The sequence below is a fragment of the Rhinoraja longicauda genome, chromosome 5, assembly GCF_053455715.1.
Source record: "Rhinoraja longicauda isolate Sanriku21f chromosome 5, sRhiLon1.1, whole genome shotgun sequence".
NCBI lineage: Eukaryota > Metazoa > Chordata > Chondrichthyes > Rajiformes > Arhynchobatidae > Rhinoraja > Rhinoraja longicauda.
The window spans coordinates 25,532,257-25,552,207 of record NC_135957.1 but is presented as its reverse complement, the minus strand read 5'-3'; the positions used below and the strand labels follow the sequence as shown (position 1 = coordinate 25,552,207).

General features: G+C 44.5%; 2 protein-coding genes across 2 annotated transcripts in view; one reads left to right on the top strand and one right to left on the bottom strand.

Moving 5' to 3' along the window:
• Nucleotides 1-5,168, top strand: part of ddx43 (DEAD (Asp-Glu-Ala-Asp) box polypeptide 43) — a 59,505-nt gene extending 54,337 nt beyond the window's left edge. The window contains exons 16-17 of the mRNA XM_078400033.1: nt 123-260; nt 5,160-5,168. Of these exons, the coding sequence (XP_078256159.1) occupies nt 123-260; nt 5,160-5,168 (147 nt within the window). The remainder of the gene's footprint in view (nt 1-122; nt 261-5,159) is intronic.
• A 3,132-nt stretch (nt 5,169-8,300) lies between these two features.
• Nucleotides 8,301-19,430, bottom strand: LOC144593938 (cyclic GMP-AMP synthase-like). The gene is made up of 5 exons (XM_078400071.1): nt 18,747-19,430; nt 15,951-16,170; nt 14,178-14,447; nt 11,375-11,474; nt 8,301-9,193 (listed from the first exon to the last, which is right to left on the bottom strand). Exons 1-5 carry the CDS (start codon nt 19,428-19,430, stop codon nt 8,842-8,844), a joined length of 1,626 nt encoding a protein of 541 aa, XP_078256197.1. The 3' UTR covers nt 8,301-8,841.
• Nucleotides 19,431-19,951: the final 521 nt, after the last annotated feature.

The following is a 19,951-nucleotide window of genomic DNA, read 5'->3' as shown; positions in this document are numbered from 1 at the left end:
TGGAGCACAGATGTCGGATCGAATGGTCTGATACCCTGTGGTACCAGGTAAGCAGCTCTGTTGCTCCATTACCATAATCCCGTTCCGTTATCTAACTGGATACATGTGCTTCTCGCTTGCAGCCAGTTCCTGAAGAGTTAGTGATGATGGCAAAAAGGTACGAACAGAACAAGGTGAAGAAGGATTACGAAAGGCAGCTCACGACCCCCAACAATGAACGGCGCAGAGACTATGATCATGGCCAGAGGGGGTGGAACAAAGTAAGATCAGGAAATCACAATTTTACCTGTTCCGTGTTAAGGTATCTTTACAAATTGGGATATTCCTTGATTATAATATTTATTCCCTTTATCTTTACCAATTAAAGTCTCTGACCAAGTTACTTTAGTACAACAGTACCAGCTCCAACAGTGGCATTTGCACTTGGAAAGGAAAGCAACAAAATAAACTGAGTAATGTGCATGGAAATTTCAGGCTGACAATAACCACTGCATACAAAGCATTTTCTTCAATGGTGCAATCAGTCATGGCAGAAAATATGCATAGGTCTTTGAAACTAAGTCTGTGGGTTGAAGATTGGTGTTGGGTTGCTTTCCTCGTGTGAAGTATTGTCATGGGTCTTTAACATACAGATCTGGGAGTTTTCTATTTGGTGTCCAGTGATCCCCTCAGAAAACCTTGATCTATCATACCTATTTTTCCAGACCCCCATCTTGAAGAAACATCTTCCTGGCATTTCTATGTAAACATGTGGCAACAAGCATTGATTCAGGAGCAAGTACTTCTGACTCATCCCATAAATGTACAATGCTTCATTCTGCTGTCGAGGTGATCAGACAGGACTTGTGGGACTCATCCCATAAATGTACAATGCCTCCAGCTTGCCTTGGCACAAACCCTAGGTGGCAATCGGACAGGGCCTGTGGGGAAAGAGATCAGGCTCCATCTTGCACTGGGAATGACCCAGATCTGTCTCCCAATGGGACAAATAAATCAAGTCAAAAATCCAAGAATTATTTTTGTCCAAATTGCAACCAAATTATAGTAATGTTACAAGCAAGCAGTCGTGCGAAAAGAGATTTTGTTCTTAAAGCCAAACAATAGGATAATGTAAACATTTTTATCTTTACAGCGAAACTGAAACAACATTCCCCTATTTATTATAATGGAAAGATAGAACCTGAATTCTACAGTGCAGATGCAAGTTTCAACCCAGCCTGTGAGCCAAAGTACTTAAACACCACCTTCTAATGCAATTCATTATTTAAAACCTTTTTCTTTAGACAATTTTTTTTCTTTTCATTTTTGTAAACTTTCTTTCCACTGGAGGCAGATATAGTGAATGTTATGTCAATCCATTAGCTTGTACTGTGGCATAGTGTGCTGTCCCTCAATGTTGATGTTAACTTACTGCAAATTTCATTGTACTATATTAAAAAATGAATAAACATAGATTCCAGTATTAAATCCACTTGTCAAAAATGTAATAAGCCACACCCAAGGCTTTTGTTCAAGATTACTCTAATCTAAAATAGCATCCAACACCACAAATTAAATATACAGATGAAACATTATTTGGCTTCTTACTTTACGAACTTGCAGTTTGGAGGAACCAATGCTGCTGTTGACCAAGGCTTCATTTGGTGTGTTGAATAAAATGTGTTGTTGACTAACGTGTGTCGGTCTACTCACTCCTTTTATATTGAGGTGTTTAGTTATTGTGCCATGCTCTGGGGAAAAAGCTTGAATAGTTTGAGCACGTTATCACTGAATCATGTAGTCTGAATCATGTTAATATTATTTATTAAGGTAGTGCTCACATCTTTGGAGATTGAACATTACTGAAGCCAGAAATGAATCATTATATGGCCAGGTGGCCTTCACAGTACTAGATTTTCAACCAAACCTCCTGGTGTGTTCCTCTACGTTCTGTGAAGAAAGATTTTACAGCAAGCTGGTTGTTGAACACTGCCAACTTCCCTTTAATTATCTGTTAAACGGAAACGTGAGATATTGCTGTCCAGTTGAGCATGAAGGGGAATTGAAAGTGCACATCAGCATCGCTGGCCTCGTGGTGCTCCACAATGTCATTTATTCACCTTCCTTCAGGCAACTTTAATAAAATAGGTTAAAATCCACACACTGAATTTATCTCTTGATATATTTTGCACCATTTATACAACAGCCCTTTGGGATTTTGGTTGTTCCAAAATGCCTCCTAGCCAATGAATTTGGGTGCTAAGGGAATGAAGGAAACTCAGCAGTCACTTAAGGCATGGTGAGGTCCAACAGAGCCCTGCAACAAAGCTCAATAATGTGTTCTTAGTGACATTAGGCCAATGCATTGGGTATAACCCCTATATTGAAATAAATTGAAGAGCTTCCAAAGCAATGCCTGAGACAAGGCACATTCCTTGTATATGCACATACTTGACCAATAAACTTATTCATTCATTCAGAAGACTGACTCATGGCTCTAGTGACGCAGGTCAAATCCAGACTGTGTTGCTGTCTGGTTTGCACATTCTCCCTGTGATCACATGGGTTTCCCCTGCCTGCTCTGGTTTTCTTCCACAAACCAAAGACATGCTGGTTAATTTGCTTACTAGTTGTAAAATTACATTCATGAAGCAGTGTGTAGCACTTTGGCAAGTCTTGGGTCACACAGCAGGAAAAGAGACCCTTTGGCCCACATAGTCTATGCTGACTATCCACTGCCTGTTTATACAAATCTTAACCTAACTGATTTTATTCTCCCACAATCCCATCACTTCCCCTTCGATTCTACCTCTCACTTATATCAGACGCATCAATCTGAAGAAGGGTCTTGACCCGAAACATCACCCATTCCTTCGCTCCCGAGATGCTGCCTGAACCGCTGAGTAACTGCAGCATTTTGTGTCTATCCTCTCACTTGAATACTGGGGACAATTTACAGCAGCAAATTAACCTGCATGTCTGCCTTGTGGAAGGAAACCAGAGCACCCAGGGGGAATGTGCGAACTCCACACAGACAGCACCAAGGTCAGGATTTGACCTTTATCACTGGAGCTGTAAGGAGGTGGCAGCACCACCTGCACCATTGTAAATGCTGGGGGTTTGGATAGATTTACAATCCAAACTACTTTTGAGACCAATTCACAACTTTACGTGTTTTAGTTCTCATGTAATTTGTGGAAAATACAGAAAATGAAGGACGGGGCAAAGAATCGTGCAGCCCATTGTACTAGCTTTTTAAAAAAAAAGTTCTGTCAAATTAGTTAGTAAGAAGCCTGTACCCACTGTTATTGTCCCATGTTGCATGATGACAGACCTATCTTAGCCAGCATCAATTGTTATACAGTAAGAGATGTACCCAACAGTAATGCACCCTAATGTTACACAATGAAACACTTGTCCCCACCAATACCATACTCCAGTGTTAAATGTCATAATCATGACTGCCATTACAGTCCACTTACTGGATGTGAATCTAGACTTAAACCTCCCAAAAAATCACTCAACATGATATTGGCCCAATGTATTTCCTGAACACTGGGACGTCAACAGCAGTGGGTGGGGTGGAGGTGATAAATGGAGTTGTGCCTCATTTCAACTCTATCCAACAGACCATTCCTTCTGGTCCCATCACACTTGGTGGATCAAGTCATAGGCCAATTCTTTGCGTGATTCTCAGAATTCCTAGAAAATGTGCGGCTGGCTTGACTAATCTAGCTGGTGGCCAGTGAAGCTGCAATAACCTGCGCTTATCAAAGTAGTCAATTATTACAACGAAAAACACTTCTTTCTCTTTAGGCCTGGGAATTATATTTGTTTAACCTTTGAACTGGCATTCAATCTTAAGAGCCATACGGCACAGAAACAGTCCTGTGGTCCAACTGATCTACGCGGATCAGATTTTATAACCGAGCTTGTCCAGTTTTCCTGTGTTTGGCCCTTATTTCTCTAATTTTTTTGTTTCCATATGTCTAATTGTCTTTTATAAATTGCCATTATATCCAGCCTCTACGGCTTCCTCTGGAAGGTCATTCTATATACACACCATCCTCTGAAGATGTTGCCCCTCACGTCTCTTTTAAATCTTTCCCCTCTCAAACATTTGCCCACCAGTTCTAGACTCCTCTACCCTGGGAAAAGTCTGACATTCACCTTATCTCAGCCCCTCGTAATTTTATAAATCTCTATAAGGTCACCCTTTGGCCTCCCACCCTCCAAGGAAAAGTCCCAGCCTCACCTGACAGTCTCCAGCCCTGATAACATCCGGGTGAATCTTTCCTGCACCTTTTCCAGCCTAATGACAGCCTTTAGCCGGATGACCAGAACTGCACACAATACTCCAAATGTGGTTCCACCAAGGTCTTGTATGGCTGTTGACATTCCAATTCCTGCACTCAATACCCTTGCCAATGAAGACAAATGTGCCAAATGCCATCTTCACCATCAGTTTCAAAGAATTATATACCTGTGCCCCATGGTCTCATTATTCCACTACACTCCAGGTCCAACCATTTAGTCTCAAGTCCTTCCTGGTTTGACTTAACAAAATGCATCACCTCATACTTGTTAGAATTCAATTCTACCTGTCGTTTCTAGTCCCACTTTTCTAGTTGATCCAGATCTTTTTGTAAATGTTGCCATCTTCACTGTCTACCATTCCACCAATTTTGGTGTAATCTACAAATTTATTAACTACACTGTCATCTAAATCGCTAATATAGATGACAAACACTAGTGTATCCAGTACATATCTGGCACTCCACTGATCACAGACCTCCTGTCAGAAATACAACCCTCTATTACCACTCATTTTGAATCCTTGTCAGTAACCTTGCTAAAGTCCATGTGGACAAATCTGGTATTATGCTCAGACAATAAGCAAGAGTATGCAATTAGCATGTTTAGCATAGTTATTCATTTTCCTTCTCAACCTGGAATTACTTGTAATTCATCTTTCACCTTGGAACTGATACAAGGTTAATTTCACAATCAGTAGCAGTCATTTACAGAGACATTTTAATTGAATGTTTCCTTTTAACGAATTTTAATCGAATTTTGAACGGTGGAAATCAGGGTAACAAGTAACAGTTGAACCAACAACATCCCATGGATTACAAAAGTTTTGATTAAATTGTCTTTTTCTTTTGATGTTTACATTGTAGAAAGCATAACGTATAAAAAAGCATATTCTGGTGAAACCAAAGTTGATCTATGCATTGTTTCAGTTACTAACTGGAGAACTGCACGTTTCTCGGTTTTGTTTCATTTCCAATCATGCACCCAAAATATATAATAAATAGAAAGCAAGTATTTTTTGTAAAGGGAAAGGAAACTAGTAGGGAAATTGCAGCTGAGACTGTAAATACGTCATGCCTGTGCCAACTTAAATAGGAAGTGGAAAGTTGCGATGTTTCAAAGGTTGAATAGCGATAAATAGTGCAAGGATTGTATATACACCACTGTACACATCCTGTTCTTGCTGGAAATAAAATATACTGTGACCATATTTATAATGTGCACCTTTCATATCAGAATTACATTCTTGATATCACGTCAAATGTAGGCAGTGGAATTTAAAATGGGACAAGCTAACAATATTGATAGATTTAGCCACTCAACCAAGTTCACGCTCTTCTAATGTTGCTACGCCATCGCACCATTGTCTTTGGTCACTGCTACCAATGCCACTAAATCCATCCACCTGGTAGCTCCAAGGCTGGAGTCATATTTGACTCCAAGGTGAATTATTGCCACTTGTGAGGCGATCCATGGCTCACCTAGTGCTGAAACTCCCATCCATACCTTTGCCACTTCTACACCAGACAATTCTGATGCTCTGTTAGCTGGCCTACTCCAAGCCATCCTCTAGACATATTGTCTAAAATTAAAAACAAAAACAAACTACAGATGCTGGAAGTTTGAAATTAAAACAAAAATGCCAGAAGTCCTCAGCAGGTCAGACAGCTTCAAATGGACAGAATGTTCCCTTCTCCACAGATGTGACTTGACCAGATTTACATTGACAGCTTCTATTTCAAATTTTCAGCAACTGAAATGTACTCCAACTCACAGCTCTCCCACATTGTATTTTTCTTTTTTCCACTCTATTCTCATTTATCTCCTCTTAACTCCTCTGTCCAGGTCAGCTATGAAGTTCTCACCATCCTCTCTCAGATGGCACCAATATCATCTCAATTCCCTTGGTCTGCATCCTGCTGCAGACTCTCACTTTGTTTCTCCATCCTACCTGTTCTCTGCAAATTAAAACATGCTTATTTACTCATTTCTCCCCAACCATACTGAAAAGGCATAACCTCAAACATTAAATCTTTTCCACAGATACTGGCTGATCTCAGAGTCTTGCCACTAAGATCTCCGTTAAACTTTTCCACTCGCACTTTAAAGCTATACCTTCTAGCATTTGGCATTTTTTACCTGGGAAAAAAGACTGTCTATGCCTCACATAATTTCATAAACTTCTATCCAGTCTTCTATCAGCCTCTGAAGCTCCAAATTTGTGCAACCTCTGCTTATAGCTAATACCCCCTAAATCAGGCAATATCCTGGTAAACCCCCACTGGACTCTCCCCAAAGGCTCCACATCCTTCCTGTCACACAGTGACCACAACTCAACCGTCAATAATGTTTCTGTAATTTTTTCCTTTTCAACTATCTACTCATTTTTCTTTTTGACGTGTTAATGTATCTTTTTCCACCATCTATTCAGGCAGTGTATTTCAGCTTGCACCAGATGTAAACACAAAACTCTTCTTGCTGCACCTCTGGACCTTTTTCCAATTACCTCAAATCAGGATCCCTTGTTTGCTGGTCCCTCCTGCCAGTGGAGACACTTCTTTTCCATTCAGGAGAACAATCACTCTTTAAGGACTCCATAAAACCAATTCAGTCTTCCATCTATTCACAAAAAGCTGGAGTAACTCAGCAGGTCAGGCAGCATCTCGGGAGAGAAGGAATGGGTGACGTTTCGGGTCGAGACCCTTCTTCAGACTGATGTCGGGGGTGGGACAAAGGAAGGATATAGGTGGAGACAGGAAGATAGAGGGAGATCTGGGAAGGAGGAGGGGAAGGGAGAGACAGAGGAGCTATCTGAAGTTGGAAAAGTCGACGTTCATACCACCGGGCTGCAAACTGCCCAGGCGAAATATGAGGTGCTGCTCCTCCAATTTCCGGCGGGCCTCACTATGGCACTGGAGGAGGCCCATGACAGAGAGGTCAGACTGGGAATGGGAGGGGGAGTTAAAGTGCTGGGCCACCGGGAGATCAGTTTTGTTAATGCGGACCGAGCGCAGGTGTTCAGCGAAGCGATCGCCGAGCCTGCGCTTGGTTTTGCCGATATAAATAAGTTGACATCTAGAGCAGCGGATGCAATAGATGAGGTTGGAGGAGGTGCAGGTGAACCTCTGCTCACCTGGAAAGACTGTTTGGGTCCTTTGATGGAGTTGAGGGGGGAGGTAAAGGGACAGGTGTTACATCTCGTGCGGTTGCAAGGGAAAGTGCCCGGGGTTGGGGTGGTTTGGGTAGGAAGGGACGAGTGGACCAGGGAGTTACGGAGGGAATGGTCTCTGCGGAACGCAGAGAGGGGAGGGGATGGGAAGATATGGCCAGTGGTGGGGTCCCGTTGTAGGTGATGGAAATGTTGGTGGATGATATGTTGGATCCGCTGGCTGGTGGGGTGGAAGGTGAGAACGAGGGGGATCCTGTCCTTGTTGCGAGTGGGGGGAGGGGGAGCAAGAGCGGAGCTGCGGGATGTAGAAGAGACCCTAGTGAGAGCCTCGTCTATAATGGAGGAGGGGAAGCCCCATTTTCTGAAGAACGAGGACATCTCGGAAGCCCTAGTCTGAAACACCTCATCCCGGGCGCAGATGCGGCGTAGACGGAGGAATTGGGAGTAGGGGATAGACTTTTTGCAGGGGACCGGGTGGGAAGAAGTGTAGTCCAGATACCTGTGCGAGTCGGTGGGCTTGTAGTAAATGTCCGTCACTAGTCTGTCTCCTGTGATGGAGATGGTGAGGTCCAGAAACGGGAGGGAGATGTCAGAGATAGTCCAGGTATATTTAAGGGCAGGATGGAAATTGGAGGTGAAGTGTATGAAGTCAGTGAGTTCTGCATGGGTGCAAGAGGTAGCACCAATGCAGTCGTCGATGTAGCGGAGGTAGAGTTCGGGGATGGGGCCAGTGTACGTCTGGAACAGGGATTGTTCGACGTACCCGACAAAGAGGCAGGCGTAGCTAGGGCCCATGCGAGTGCCCATAGCTACGCCTCTGGTTTGGAGGAAGTGGGAGGAGTCAAAGGAGAAGTTGTTGAGGGTAAGAACCAGCTCTGCTAGGCGGAGGAGAGTGTTGGTCGATGGGGATTGGCTGGTTCTACGGTCGAGGAAGAAACGGAGGGCTTCGAGACCATCCTTGTGGGGGATGGAAGTGTAGAGTGACTGGACATCCATGGTGAAAATGAGGGAGTGGAGGCCCGGGAACCGGAAGTTATCCAGGAGATGGAGAGCGTGTGAGGTGTCTTGGACGTAGGTGGGGAGGGATTTAACCAGGGGGGATAGGATGGAGTCGAGGTAGGTAGAGATAAGTTCGGTCGCCTCCTCAGTCTTCCATCTTATCATTCTGCTAAATCTCCTCTGCAGCCTCAATCAGTTATTGACCTGCATTCTAAAATACAACATGATATTTCAACTAAGACTTAACCAGGATTTTAAAAAAAGATTCACGTCGCTTTGTGTCCTCCTAATAAAACCCAAAGAGAATGGATTTTTAAATATCCTTCTCCACTTGGCCTGCCAATTTTTAAAAGTCGAAAGCAGAATCACTGTCACTATTTTTAAGTCAGATTTACCCCAAAGATGGGGAAGTTTTTGGTCCTCTCATTCTCAATGAAGTGAAGCAGCCGAATATAACTTTTTGTATCAAGCATTCGATGGTCAAATAGATTGCAGGCGGGGATGAAGAAATGAGGAAGATTGGCTCTCCTCAGATGATCAGTGAAGCTGTCCAAGAGCTGGAGAAAGCATTCGGCAAGGTCTTCAGGACGCCACATTTCATCTGTAGGTCTCTGGACACATGCGTGGAACAGCGTTGTTTTTGCATGGTAGGAGCAGACATGTGCCAATATGCGAGGATGCTTCTCCTTCAATTTCTCAATGAGGTGCTTTAAAAGCTTCAGACAGGATTTCCTATGAAAACAAAAGCAACTCAAGTGATGGTTTTTTATCCCTGAAACACAAGCTCAATGATACCATAAGCTCCTACATGTCACCCAGTATATATTTTATTGAACCTGGAAAGAACTTAAGCAGCAAGTACTAAAGGGTCATCCACAATGGTGGCACTGTGGTGCAGCACTAGAGTTGCTACCTTACAGCGTCAGAGATTCGGGTTCGATCCTGACTCGGTTGCTGTCTGTACAGAGTTTTTTTACATTCTCCCTGTGACTGGGTGGGTTTTCACCAGGCGCTCTGGTTCCCTCCCACACTCCAAAGACGTGCAGGTTTGTAGGTTAATTGGCTTTGGTAAAATTATAAATTGTCCATAGTGTGTAGGATAGTGCTAGAATAGGGGTTGATTACAGGTCGGCACGCACTCAGTGGGGTGAAGGGCCTGTTTAGTATAGGGGTTGATTACAGGTCGGCACGCACTCAGTGGGGTGAAGGGCCTGTTTCCGTGCTGTAGCTCTAAAGACATAAAGTCTAACTGTAAGAAAGGTGAAAGGCATATCCCAGAATGCCCACTGCAGCAGGAATGTTTGATGATAACCTGACATGGCATTCCTAACTCCTTTACACTTCAAGAGGACAAGGCAGAGCTCAGTTTGAGTGGCCTTTCAATCATCAACTAATTGTAAGAAATCAAAAATTGAGTGGGACACTTGTTGGTTCATCCGACTTAGTAGTTTAGGCGGCACAGGGACTGATTGTTCAGTGCCACTGTGTTTTACAGCCGTGTACTACTAAAGCACTACAGTGTTTTACAACCGTGTAACTGCACCCAGTTACCCTGATCCCAGCAAGCACTATAATCCGCATGGAGCAAAATCACCTTAATTCCCATATCTCGTCACAGTCAGTGTGTGGAGAGTTTGAGTTTCAATGAGGGTCAGACTTGACCATCAAAGGTCTTCCTCACTGATCCACCAGCTACGTGTGCGTGCAGAATGCATTGAAGCTGCACCATGGTTCAAGTCAAATGATGGGATAATTTCAACGCAGAGGAAAACCCAAAAGCATTTGGGTCGCCACTTTGCAGACATTGCCATTCAGTTGCAAGGGCTTCACAGCTGCATGTCACTTAAAGTCTCCCACTCATGCCAACCCCACTGCCTTCAGTCTCCTACACCATTCCATCAATGCCTAACTTAAGTTTGAAGAACAACACCTCATCTTCCTCTTCTGAAGCCTTGCATCTTAATAGCTACATAATAATTTCAGGTAACACCTTTATGTTGATGCTTATGTGATCAGTTGATGTGAACAACACTATTTAAATGTATTTGCTTTTTCTCTTTCTGCCTGTAACTGCCAGCTTTTAAAATTATTGTTATCTTCATCCTTTTGATCTGCACTCGATCACTGATATTCCCTCAGTTCTTTCCACCACTGCCCTCTCACTATTCCCGTGCTGATAAGAGGTAGTCAACCAAAATGGCACTCTGTCCATCTCCCCACTGATGTTGCCTCACTTGCTGAGAGCTTACATTTCCTGTTTTTCCAGCTTCTCCATTTGTTTTGCTCCAATTAATTCAGAAAGCCTGTCTTCATGTGGTCATGAATGCCCCTACCCCTGACAGGCACAAGGCTAACAGCTGGTTGCACACCTCAGGTTTTAATGGTTCTCTTTTCCCAACCCCATCAACAGAGGGCACAGGAATAACATGTGCAAAGCAACATCTTGGCAGTTTTAGTCTTTAAGATACAGCGTGGAAACAGGCCCTTTGGTCCACCGAGTCCACGCTGACCATTGATCACCCACACACTAGTTCCATGTTATCTCACTTTCTCATCCTTCACACTGGACAATTTGCATAGGCCTATTAACTGACAAACCTATATAGCTTTGGAATGTAGAAGGAAACCGGAGCACCTGGAGAAAACCCCAGTGGTCACAGGGAAAACGTGCAAACTCCGTCCGTTCAGACAACACCTGAGGTAAGGACTGAACCAGGTCTATGGCACTGCGAGGCAGCAGCAGCTCTACCGGGGCACCATTGTGCTGCCCAACAAGTAGGGGGGAGAAGTTAAGGAAATGGGAACCAACGCAACTTTGCACAGTGCAGACAGACACAAAATGCTGGAATAACTCAGCGGGTCAGGCAGCATCTCTGGAGAAATGCACGGTGCATTACAAGTAGTGAAACAAACCTGCAGCATTTAGGTGACCCATTCTCACAGCAAGTCTTCATGTTCCCATGGTTCATGATCATCTTCTTCTCAATGTGCGAGAATGAGATCCGCCACATTTCTGCAATAAAGTGAAGTTGAAATCTCAGGAAATGTTACTTGACTGTGGTATTCAGCGACTGTCCATGTGCCACTCCCTCACTTCACTGCAGTGTAAGACATTGTAAGCGACTATTGGTTTAACAGGTCCACATGACTTCCTGTTCTTGCAAGAGCCATTTATAAAAGCAATGGCTCCAGTGTTTTGAGGGAACATTTGTGTGGTGGGCCTTCTTTGGGCATTCTGCTTCACATTGCCATGGTGTTCACAAACACGCTGCAGAAACTACGACTCCATGTGTGCCTGGCATTTGCCCAACATCACAGGAAGAGGTCGAAGAAATCCCAGCCAATACTTCTGGAATGCATTGTCATATTCTGTTGACAAGGAGTTTGGCTATTGTATATAACAAGAATCTATTTATAGTGCCTTTAATGCAGCAAATTGGTCTGAGGTATTTCAGAGCATGGATATCAAACAAAATTTGACATGGAACCACAAAGAGCTTTAATAGCAAATAACCAAAAGCTTGGCAAAAGTTAAATTGCAAGGAGCATCTTAAAAGAGGAAAGCATGGCAGAATAATTAAATCTGGGGATGATCAGATGTGGAGGAGCACAGGTGTATTGTAGGGATGAACGATATTAAAGTTAAGGAAGCATAAACCCATGGAATGATTTGAAAATAAGGCAGAGAATTTTAACATGAAGGGGCTGTTTGACTGGGAATCAATTTCATCCAACTATTGCAAGATCTGTGGATAAATGTGACTCAGTTTTATATGACCTCTAGATGAAAGAGTGCATTGGATGGCCATGTCTGATGAGAACAAAGATGTGGATAAGGGTTTCAGCACAGAGTAGCTGAGACGAACAGAGACAAGTGATTAATGGAGGCAAAAAATAGTGATGCCCAGACAAATGTTTTGTGGCAGGTGACATGTACCAAGGCTGCAAATAATCCATTTCAATATCAAGAAGGATGGAGCTGGGCTCACAACATCAGGGTAGTAACAAATTAAAGGGAATAATGTGAGGTTGTTTGATCAGCAGCACATACTCAGAAGGGCAGAATGGCCCATTTCCATCATTCTGTGAATTACAGAGACTGGCAACTCCAAATCCCATTCCATAATACAGGAATAGGTGGCGCAGTTGGTAGACCTGCTGCCTCACAGCACCAGAATGGGCCCATTGTATTCACATTTTCAGAAGATTGGAAAACAGCCAACATGACTTCCTTGCTCAACAGGCGAGGATGACAGAAGGAGAGGACAGTAAAAGTTTAGTTTATTATTGGTAGAAATGGCAGAATTGGTCATCAGAGGAAACAGCCTATCATTTGGGAAAACTGAGTATAATCAAACTTGGCCAACAGGGTTTCATGTAAGCTAAATCACAGTTGACAATCTTGCTCAAATTCTTTGAGGATGTGGGGTATTAAGGGTGGTCAGCAGAACCATCGTGGATTCGATTATTTTGTTCTTTTAAGAAATGTGATGACTCTCTTCCTTTGATGGGCAACATAGACTGGTACCTCATGAAGTTATCAGGGACAGGTCCTTGCAAGAAGCTAACAATCCAGGCATATGTGGTGAGATAAAGATGGAGACAGAAGTAGGGATGGTACACGGGAGAATTTCATTGTTCTATCTGGGACATACGATAATAACTGTTGACCCTTGAATCATGCATAACACCACAGGCCAGGGCCTCACTGGCTAATCAGGAGCTGATGGGCTGACCACTGCAGGGCACATTGACGATGAAGACCAAACAGCATCAACGATTGGGGCTGCAGACATACCAGCTTAATTGCGGGATCTGCAAATTGATCGTTGTTTAAATGATTTATAATGGTGGTAAAAGCTGGAAGTAAAATGCATAATCTCAATAAAGCTACTGATCATCTGAGTTGGAAGTTTCAAAATCAGACTTAGGGACAGGGCTGGATCACACTCAGTTCTTACACTCTAGCAGACTTCTGATGATAATTCATTGACATGAAACATTTCCTCTGTTAATATCTTGCCCCTTTCCCAAATCCTGCAGAACATGTTGGGCGGCACGGTAGCGCAGCGGTAGAGTTGCTGCTTTACAGCGAATGCAGTGCCGGAGACTCAGGTTCGATCCTGACTACGGGTGCTGCACTGTAAGGAGTTTGTACGTTCTCCCCGTGACCTGCGTGGGTTTTCTCCGAGATCTTCGGTTTCCTCCCACACTCCAAAGACATACAGGTATGTAGGTTAATTGGCTGGGTAAATGTTAAAAAAAAAAAAGATTAAAAAAAATTGTCCCTAGTGGGTGTAGGATAGTGTTAATGTACGGGGATCACTGGGCGGCACGGACTTGGAGGGCTGAAAAAGGCCTGTTTCCGGCTGTATATATATGATATGATATGTTCAGCATTTTACTGTTTTATTTCAGATTTCCAGCATCCATCTCGTGTTGTTTTTGTACTGCGGATTCTTGAACTGTGACTGGACAGGGCATTGACATTGGGAAGCCAAGGATGAGGATGGTGTGGTTAGCTATTTCAGAATATGGAGATGATGGAAAGACAAGGTGGGATAGATACCATTGTCGCAAATCAGATTGATATGATTTGTTACATCAATTGGCTACTTTGTAATGCATGTTTGCAAGATTTTCTCCTGTGAATGTGGCATATATGACTTCATGTTCAGCTCATGCATTTGTCCTTTAAATGGATGTGATAACGCACCTTGATTTGACAGAGCTCGGGCTCCTTCTGTGGTCTCAAACGGCTGCTGTTTTGGCACCAGGTAAAAATGGTCCCGTCTGAATTCAGTCCTGACCTTTGTTCCCAACCAGTCCTCAATCCTCAGCCCTTCGGTGGTGCTGGCAGGCCAGCTCTGTTTGTTCACCTCCAGAGCCAACACCATGTCCAGTGAGATGAGCACACCGTCTCCCCCTATCACTAGCGTCACAGCTGGGCTTCCTGGTTTCTTCCTTTTCACTTCCACTTTGGAATCTGTGAAAAATGGCACACAGTGAAAACATCTTCGTCCTTTGATAACTGCAGCCACAACATGAGCTGAGAACAAAGGATCCAGGCATGAAGGCCACTTACTCGGCTCCGGGATTCCTTCACTGATCACCAGGAGGAAGTAAAGCCTTGAGGGGACCATTAATGGCACTGGTCAGCTTCCTGTTCCTTTTGGTAGACTTAGGGCAATCGGCAGCGCAGTGGCTCGGCTGGTGGAGCCTTTGCCTCACAGCACCAGAGACTCATGTTCAATCCTGACCTCCAGTACTGTCAGTGCAGAGTTTGTGTGTTCTCCACGTGACCACATGAGTTTCTCCAGTGTTCATTCCCACACACCAAAGACGTGCAAGTTGGCAGGCTAATTGACGACTGTAGATTGTCCCTTGTGTATAGGTGAGTAGTAGAATCTGAGAGGAAGGGGTGGAGTTGATGAAAATATGAGGAGAATAAAATGGGATTAATATAGCTAGGCAATTGGTGGTTAGTACAGACATGGTGGTCTGAAGGGCATATTTCATTGCTGTAAAACTTTATCACTATAATGGACTGGGCCCTGTGTGTGCTTTCCACAATCTACTTGATCACAATTAATTTGATTCCCAACCAAATTTACCAGCTTTTCCTCCACAATCTTAGACCCAACAAGATGGTTGGTCTCAGATCTGAAAGCTCCAGCTTTTTCATGGTGTTTTGCTTGACTTCATTGTGTGGCAGAGAAAAATATTAAAAGCAGGAGACCAGCTCTGGTGCAGTATTATGACTTGCATGACAGGGGGGTCCAGAGCAGAACCATTTTTTAAAAAAATTATCAAAAAATGTATTCAATTATTTTAAAATAATATTTACAATGCAATAAAACAAAACAGAACCCACCACCAGAATACAATACAAATATACCAAATGAAACCATTATACAATGATATTGCAATCCCTATCCAGGATGCATCCAATCAACCGCGGTGCCCAACGGTCCCGGAAATCCCCCAGGGTACCCGTGGACAGCGCATAGTCCCTCTCCAGCACCACCCGGGCGCGGACGTAACCCCGGAAAAAGGGCAGGCAGCTGGCTCAGGCAGAGCCCTCTTCCGCCTCACGGAGCAGAACCATTGGCATGCACCACATTTACAGATCCCAAACAAAACAAAAGTTCAATAATTTTTTTAAAACTATAATAGTGTAAAATAAAACAAAGGCCCCAAATCCCTAGTACAACCAATGGTTCAATGGGGCTTTATTGTCAAGTGTGCACTGCTCAACACAATTATTTTTGCAAAGATCAAACATGCACAAGTCATCATATTTTGGCGCCTTGTACACAAACACCAAAGTTGAGAGCTGTTATATTTGATCCTGTCCTATTGTGCTACTGGCAAAATTGCACCGCAGTACAGCACCATTTTGTTTTGCCCAGAAACAAATTGATCTATTTACCATGTGGAAGCTGCCTTGCAATGTAGTACAGTGTAAATTATATATCTACATACTGACCTGGCAATAATTTTACTGCATTTATTATGAGTTTCCTGAGGTGGCAAAGCATTTTTTCAGCTGACAGCAGTCCGTCACAAACAAATTGTTTGAGAGGGTAGTCAGGTGAACATCTCTTAAACGCAATGTGGTAGAAAGCACCTTCGATGTCTACCTCTTGACAATGGATTCTCTCCACAGGGACTGTGATCATGATATCAAATTCATTGGGTGCCAAAATCTGCAGAGACCAGAAACTAAATGTTAAAATGATACATCACTTTCTCTCTGAAACATCACCTTTCACCCCGCAGGCTTTTGCCTTTAACAAATCTTCTGATTTCGCAGTCTCCAAATCGAATTTACCAAACACTTCACCCCCCTCATCTCTGAACTTGGATAGGATAGGATTGGAGGGATATGGACCAAATGCTGACAGGTAGGACTCGTGTAGCTGGGACATGTTGGCCGGTGTGGGCAAGTTGGGACGAAGGGCCTGCTAACACACTGTATCACCCTATGACTCTCTAAGTTCCCTCTGCATGACTCATGTCTACCTCTACCACCTGCTCTCCCCAGTGGCTTAGCTTGAGACAAAAGATGCAATGCCCATCCCCTCCCAAACCTTTAATTGGCTTGAAGTGGCTGTGGGAGGGAAGGGAGTGGGTTGGGTTCTCCGACCACAGGGGCTTTTCCTGCCCTTGGCATTACACAGCACAATGAAGCAGCATACGATAGACCAAAATACTGGTCAATCGTTTTGCAATGCAGGACATCATTCAGGGATGTGGATACCCCTGGCAAAGCCAGGATATATTGCACATGCCAAGTGGTTCCCACACCGAGAAGGTTGTTAATAACCAACCACATTGCTGTGGGCCTGGAGTCACGTGTAGGTCAGGCCAGGCGAGGATCCCAGATCTCCTTCCTTAAAGGATATTAGTGAAGTGGACATGTTTTGATGATTATTTGGGTAGTTTTCTGTCAATACTACTGAAACTAGCTACTTCTCTATTTACAGATTTTTATTTAATTGCCTGCAATTCCCCAGCTGCCCCTTAAAGGATTCAAACGTGTGCCTTTGAACCAAGTTCCCAAGTAGAACTCCAATAGAAATGAGCTTGCTTCATAATTCAATGTGATCACAATGGATTGTCCACATTCAATACTGTGTTCCTGCTTCCTCTCCACATCCCTTGCATGCTTCAGATGAGTACTTTATCTAAATTCTACTTGTATATAGTTAATGATTTTCCATCAACTGACTTTTCTGAATTCCACACCATCAAGAATACCCTTCCTGCATCTAGTCCGACGCTGATTTGCTTCCAAAATGTATCACTCTATATTTTGGATGAGAATATATAAGGCATGGTTAGTAAGTTTGCAGATGATATTGGAAAATGGACAGTGTTGCAGATAGTGAAGATGGTTTATCAAAAATTACAGCAGGATCTTGATCAGTGGGCAAGTAGGCTGAGGAATGGCTAATAGATTTTAATGTCGGCAAGTGTGAGGTATTGCATTTTGGGGAATCAAACCAGGGCAGGATCTTCGTAGTAAATGGCAGGGCCCTGGGGGGGTGCTATTGAACAGAGGGATCATGCATGCAGGTACATAGTTCCTTGAAAGTGGAGTCACAGGGTCGACCGATTGGGTGTTCAAGAAGGCTTTCAGTATATTGGACTGCATCAGTCAAGGTACTGTATAGAAGTTGAGATGTTATGTTACGGTTGTACAAGACATTGGTGAGGCTGCATTTCGAGTACCATGTTCATTCTCAGTCACTCTACAAAGGGAAGGATGTGCTTAAGCGGGAAAGAGTGCGGAGAAGATTTACCTGGTTGTTGCCTGGACTTGAGGGCCTGAGCTAGAGAGGTTGGGCAGGCTAGGACTTTATTCCTTGGAGCACATGAGGATGAGGGGTGATCTTATAGAGGTGAGTAAGATCACGAGAGGAATAGAAAGGGTAAATGCACACAGTCATTTACCCAGAGTAGGCCAATCAAGAAACCGAGGACATAGGTTTAGGGTGAGGCGGGAAGAGTGTGGTGTGTAAATGGAACGAGATGCCAGCTGAGATATGCAGCTTGGAAACAGGCCGTTTAGCATTGAACTTGTCCACGCCAACCAACATGCCCCATCTACGCTCGTCCCAGATGTTTGCGTTTGGCCCACATCCTTCTGAACACTGGTTAGTGTTCGGCAAAACGGGTGCCTAGTCTATATCCTCCAAATTGTCCCCAAATGGCATTTCCTCCATCTGCCCGGCTTTATTTCCTAGTATTAAGTCCGGTAGAGCTTCTAGTCAAATAATTCATTTGACTCAAATAATTCATTTGGCTCAAGAATATTTCCTAGATGCACTTTACAAGTTCCACCCCAACTAAGCGCCTGACTTTAAGATCGACGCAGTGAATATTGGCGAAGTTAAAATCCCTCACTAGTATAACCCATTGCTGCTAGACCTCTCGCCATAAAGGCCGACATAGTATTTTGCACAAACATACTGACCCCATCAGTGATGGATGGCTAATACTGACATCTCATCAGAACCTGCCATCACTTGGACTGACCTGAGGCGGAATGACAGATGCCCTGGGACGGAATTGTTCTGGATCCCGAAAGACAAAAGTTACCAGAAACCAAGTAGACAATTCCTGTGAACTTTATCGGAAGGAACTGTAGATGCTGGTTTAAACCGAAGATAGACACAAAATGCTGCCGGTGGAAATGAAAGCAAAAGCAGCCGGTGGAAGGGGAAATAAAAACAAAGGCGACTTTCTGTCCTCGGACGAGCAGTCAAACATACTTTACCTTAACGCGTTCGTAGTAACTGCCACTTGATAGCTTTTTAATCGAAGCAAATGCGGGATCCTCGCTGATGTGCTGCACCAAATGGTCCACCACTTTGTTCACCCGCCTCGATGCTTGGGATCGCTCATCCGATCTAATGCGCAGATCCTCAATCACAGCCCGCAGCACTTTATTCAAATCTCGCTCTCTGCCGACCTCACCGTCTCCAGCGACTACTCCTACTGCAGCCTTGGCCTTCCTGCCACTCGCGTCTTTGTTGGCATTTCCCCCCTTGGCGAGAGGAGCAACCCTGCTGGCATCCATTCCCTTGCCAGCAGCAGCAGCAGCCCCCCTGGCATTAACCTCCTTGACACGGGCAGCTTTGGTGAGGACGGTGTCCTGACCACGAGCTGCCCTGTTGGGGATGGTGTCCTTGCAACCAGCAGCAGCCTTGGTGTGAATGGCCTCCTGGACAACAGTACGTCTGCGGCTGCCGGTGCAGCCGTCACTCTTGTCCCTGTGACCGGCTCCATCCTTCTCGCCGGGGCTGCTGTGGGACTCCTTGGGTTTAGCTTTGGCACAGTTGCTCCGCGCCTCCGCTCCTCCCCCACGGTGGCCCTTGGGTTTCCCGCCGGCGGCCGGCCGGACCGGGGTAGCTCTCGCTGGCAGGTCGCCGGCCCCGATCGCTGCTTTCTTCTGGCTCATCCCTCGCTCTGCAAGTGCAGCAACGCTCCCCGCCTTCCAGTCCACCCGGCAAGTTCAAAACCGAGTGATATCTCCTGACGCCAGCAACCTGAATCCGTCCACTTATGCCCGCCCCCAACCTCTATCCCCGCCTCTCTTGTGCAAAAACCAGCCCCACCCAAATCCCAGTCCTAACCAGCTCGCTCATAGTCCTAACCACCCAAATCCCAGTCATTGCCCCGAGCGCATCCACCTGCCCTCGCCCCAATCCGATTCCCTCCCGTTACCGGCCCCCATCTCCCACTCCAACCTATTTCACTGTTTTATATAAATCTAAGTGTGTGTGTGATGTAGTTGCACGCAACATCTTAATTGAATCTATACCTCACCTTGGGTATTCGACCCCGCCCCTACTCATCTCTTATTTCATAATACAAACAGAAAATGCTGGAAATACCCACAGGTCGGGCAGCATCTGTCTGAAGGGAAGCGGAGGTAATGCTTCGTGTCAAATGCCCTTAATTGGAACTAGGAAGGAGACA

Bases quoted from the DNA above. Each gene is read 5' to 3' on its own strand.
- LOC144593938 (XM_078400071.1), bottom strand. From the start codon at position 19,430: ATGAGCCAGAAGAAAGCAGCGATCGGGGCCGGCGACCTGCCAGCGAGA. The intron at 16,171-18,746 runs GTAAAGTATGTT...TGGTCTCTGCAG, and splicing joins GTTACTACGAACGCGTTAAG to ATTTTGGCACCCAATGAATT. The intron at 14,448-15,950 runs GTCAGTATGTAG...CATTTTTCACAG, and splicing joins TGCAGTAAAATTATTGCCAG to ATTCCAAAGTGGAAGTGAAA.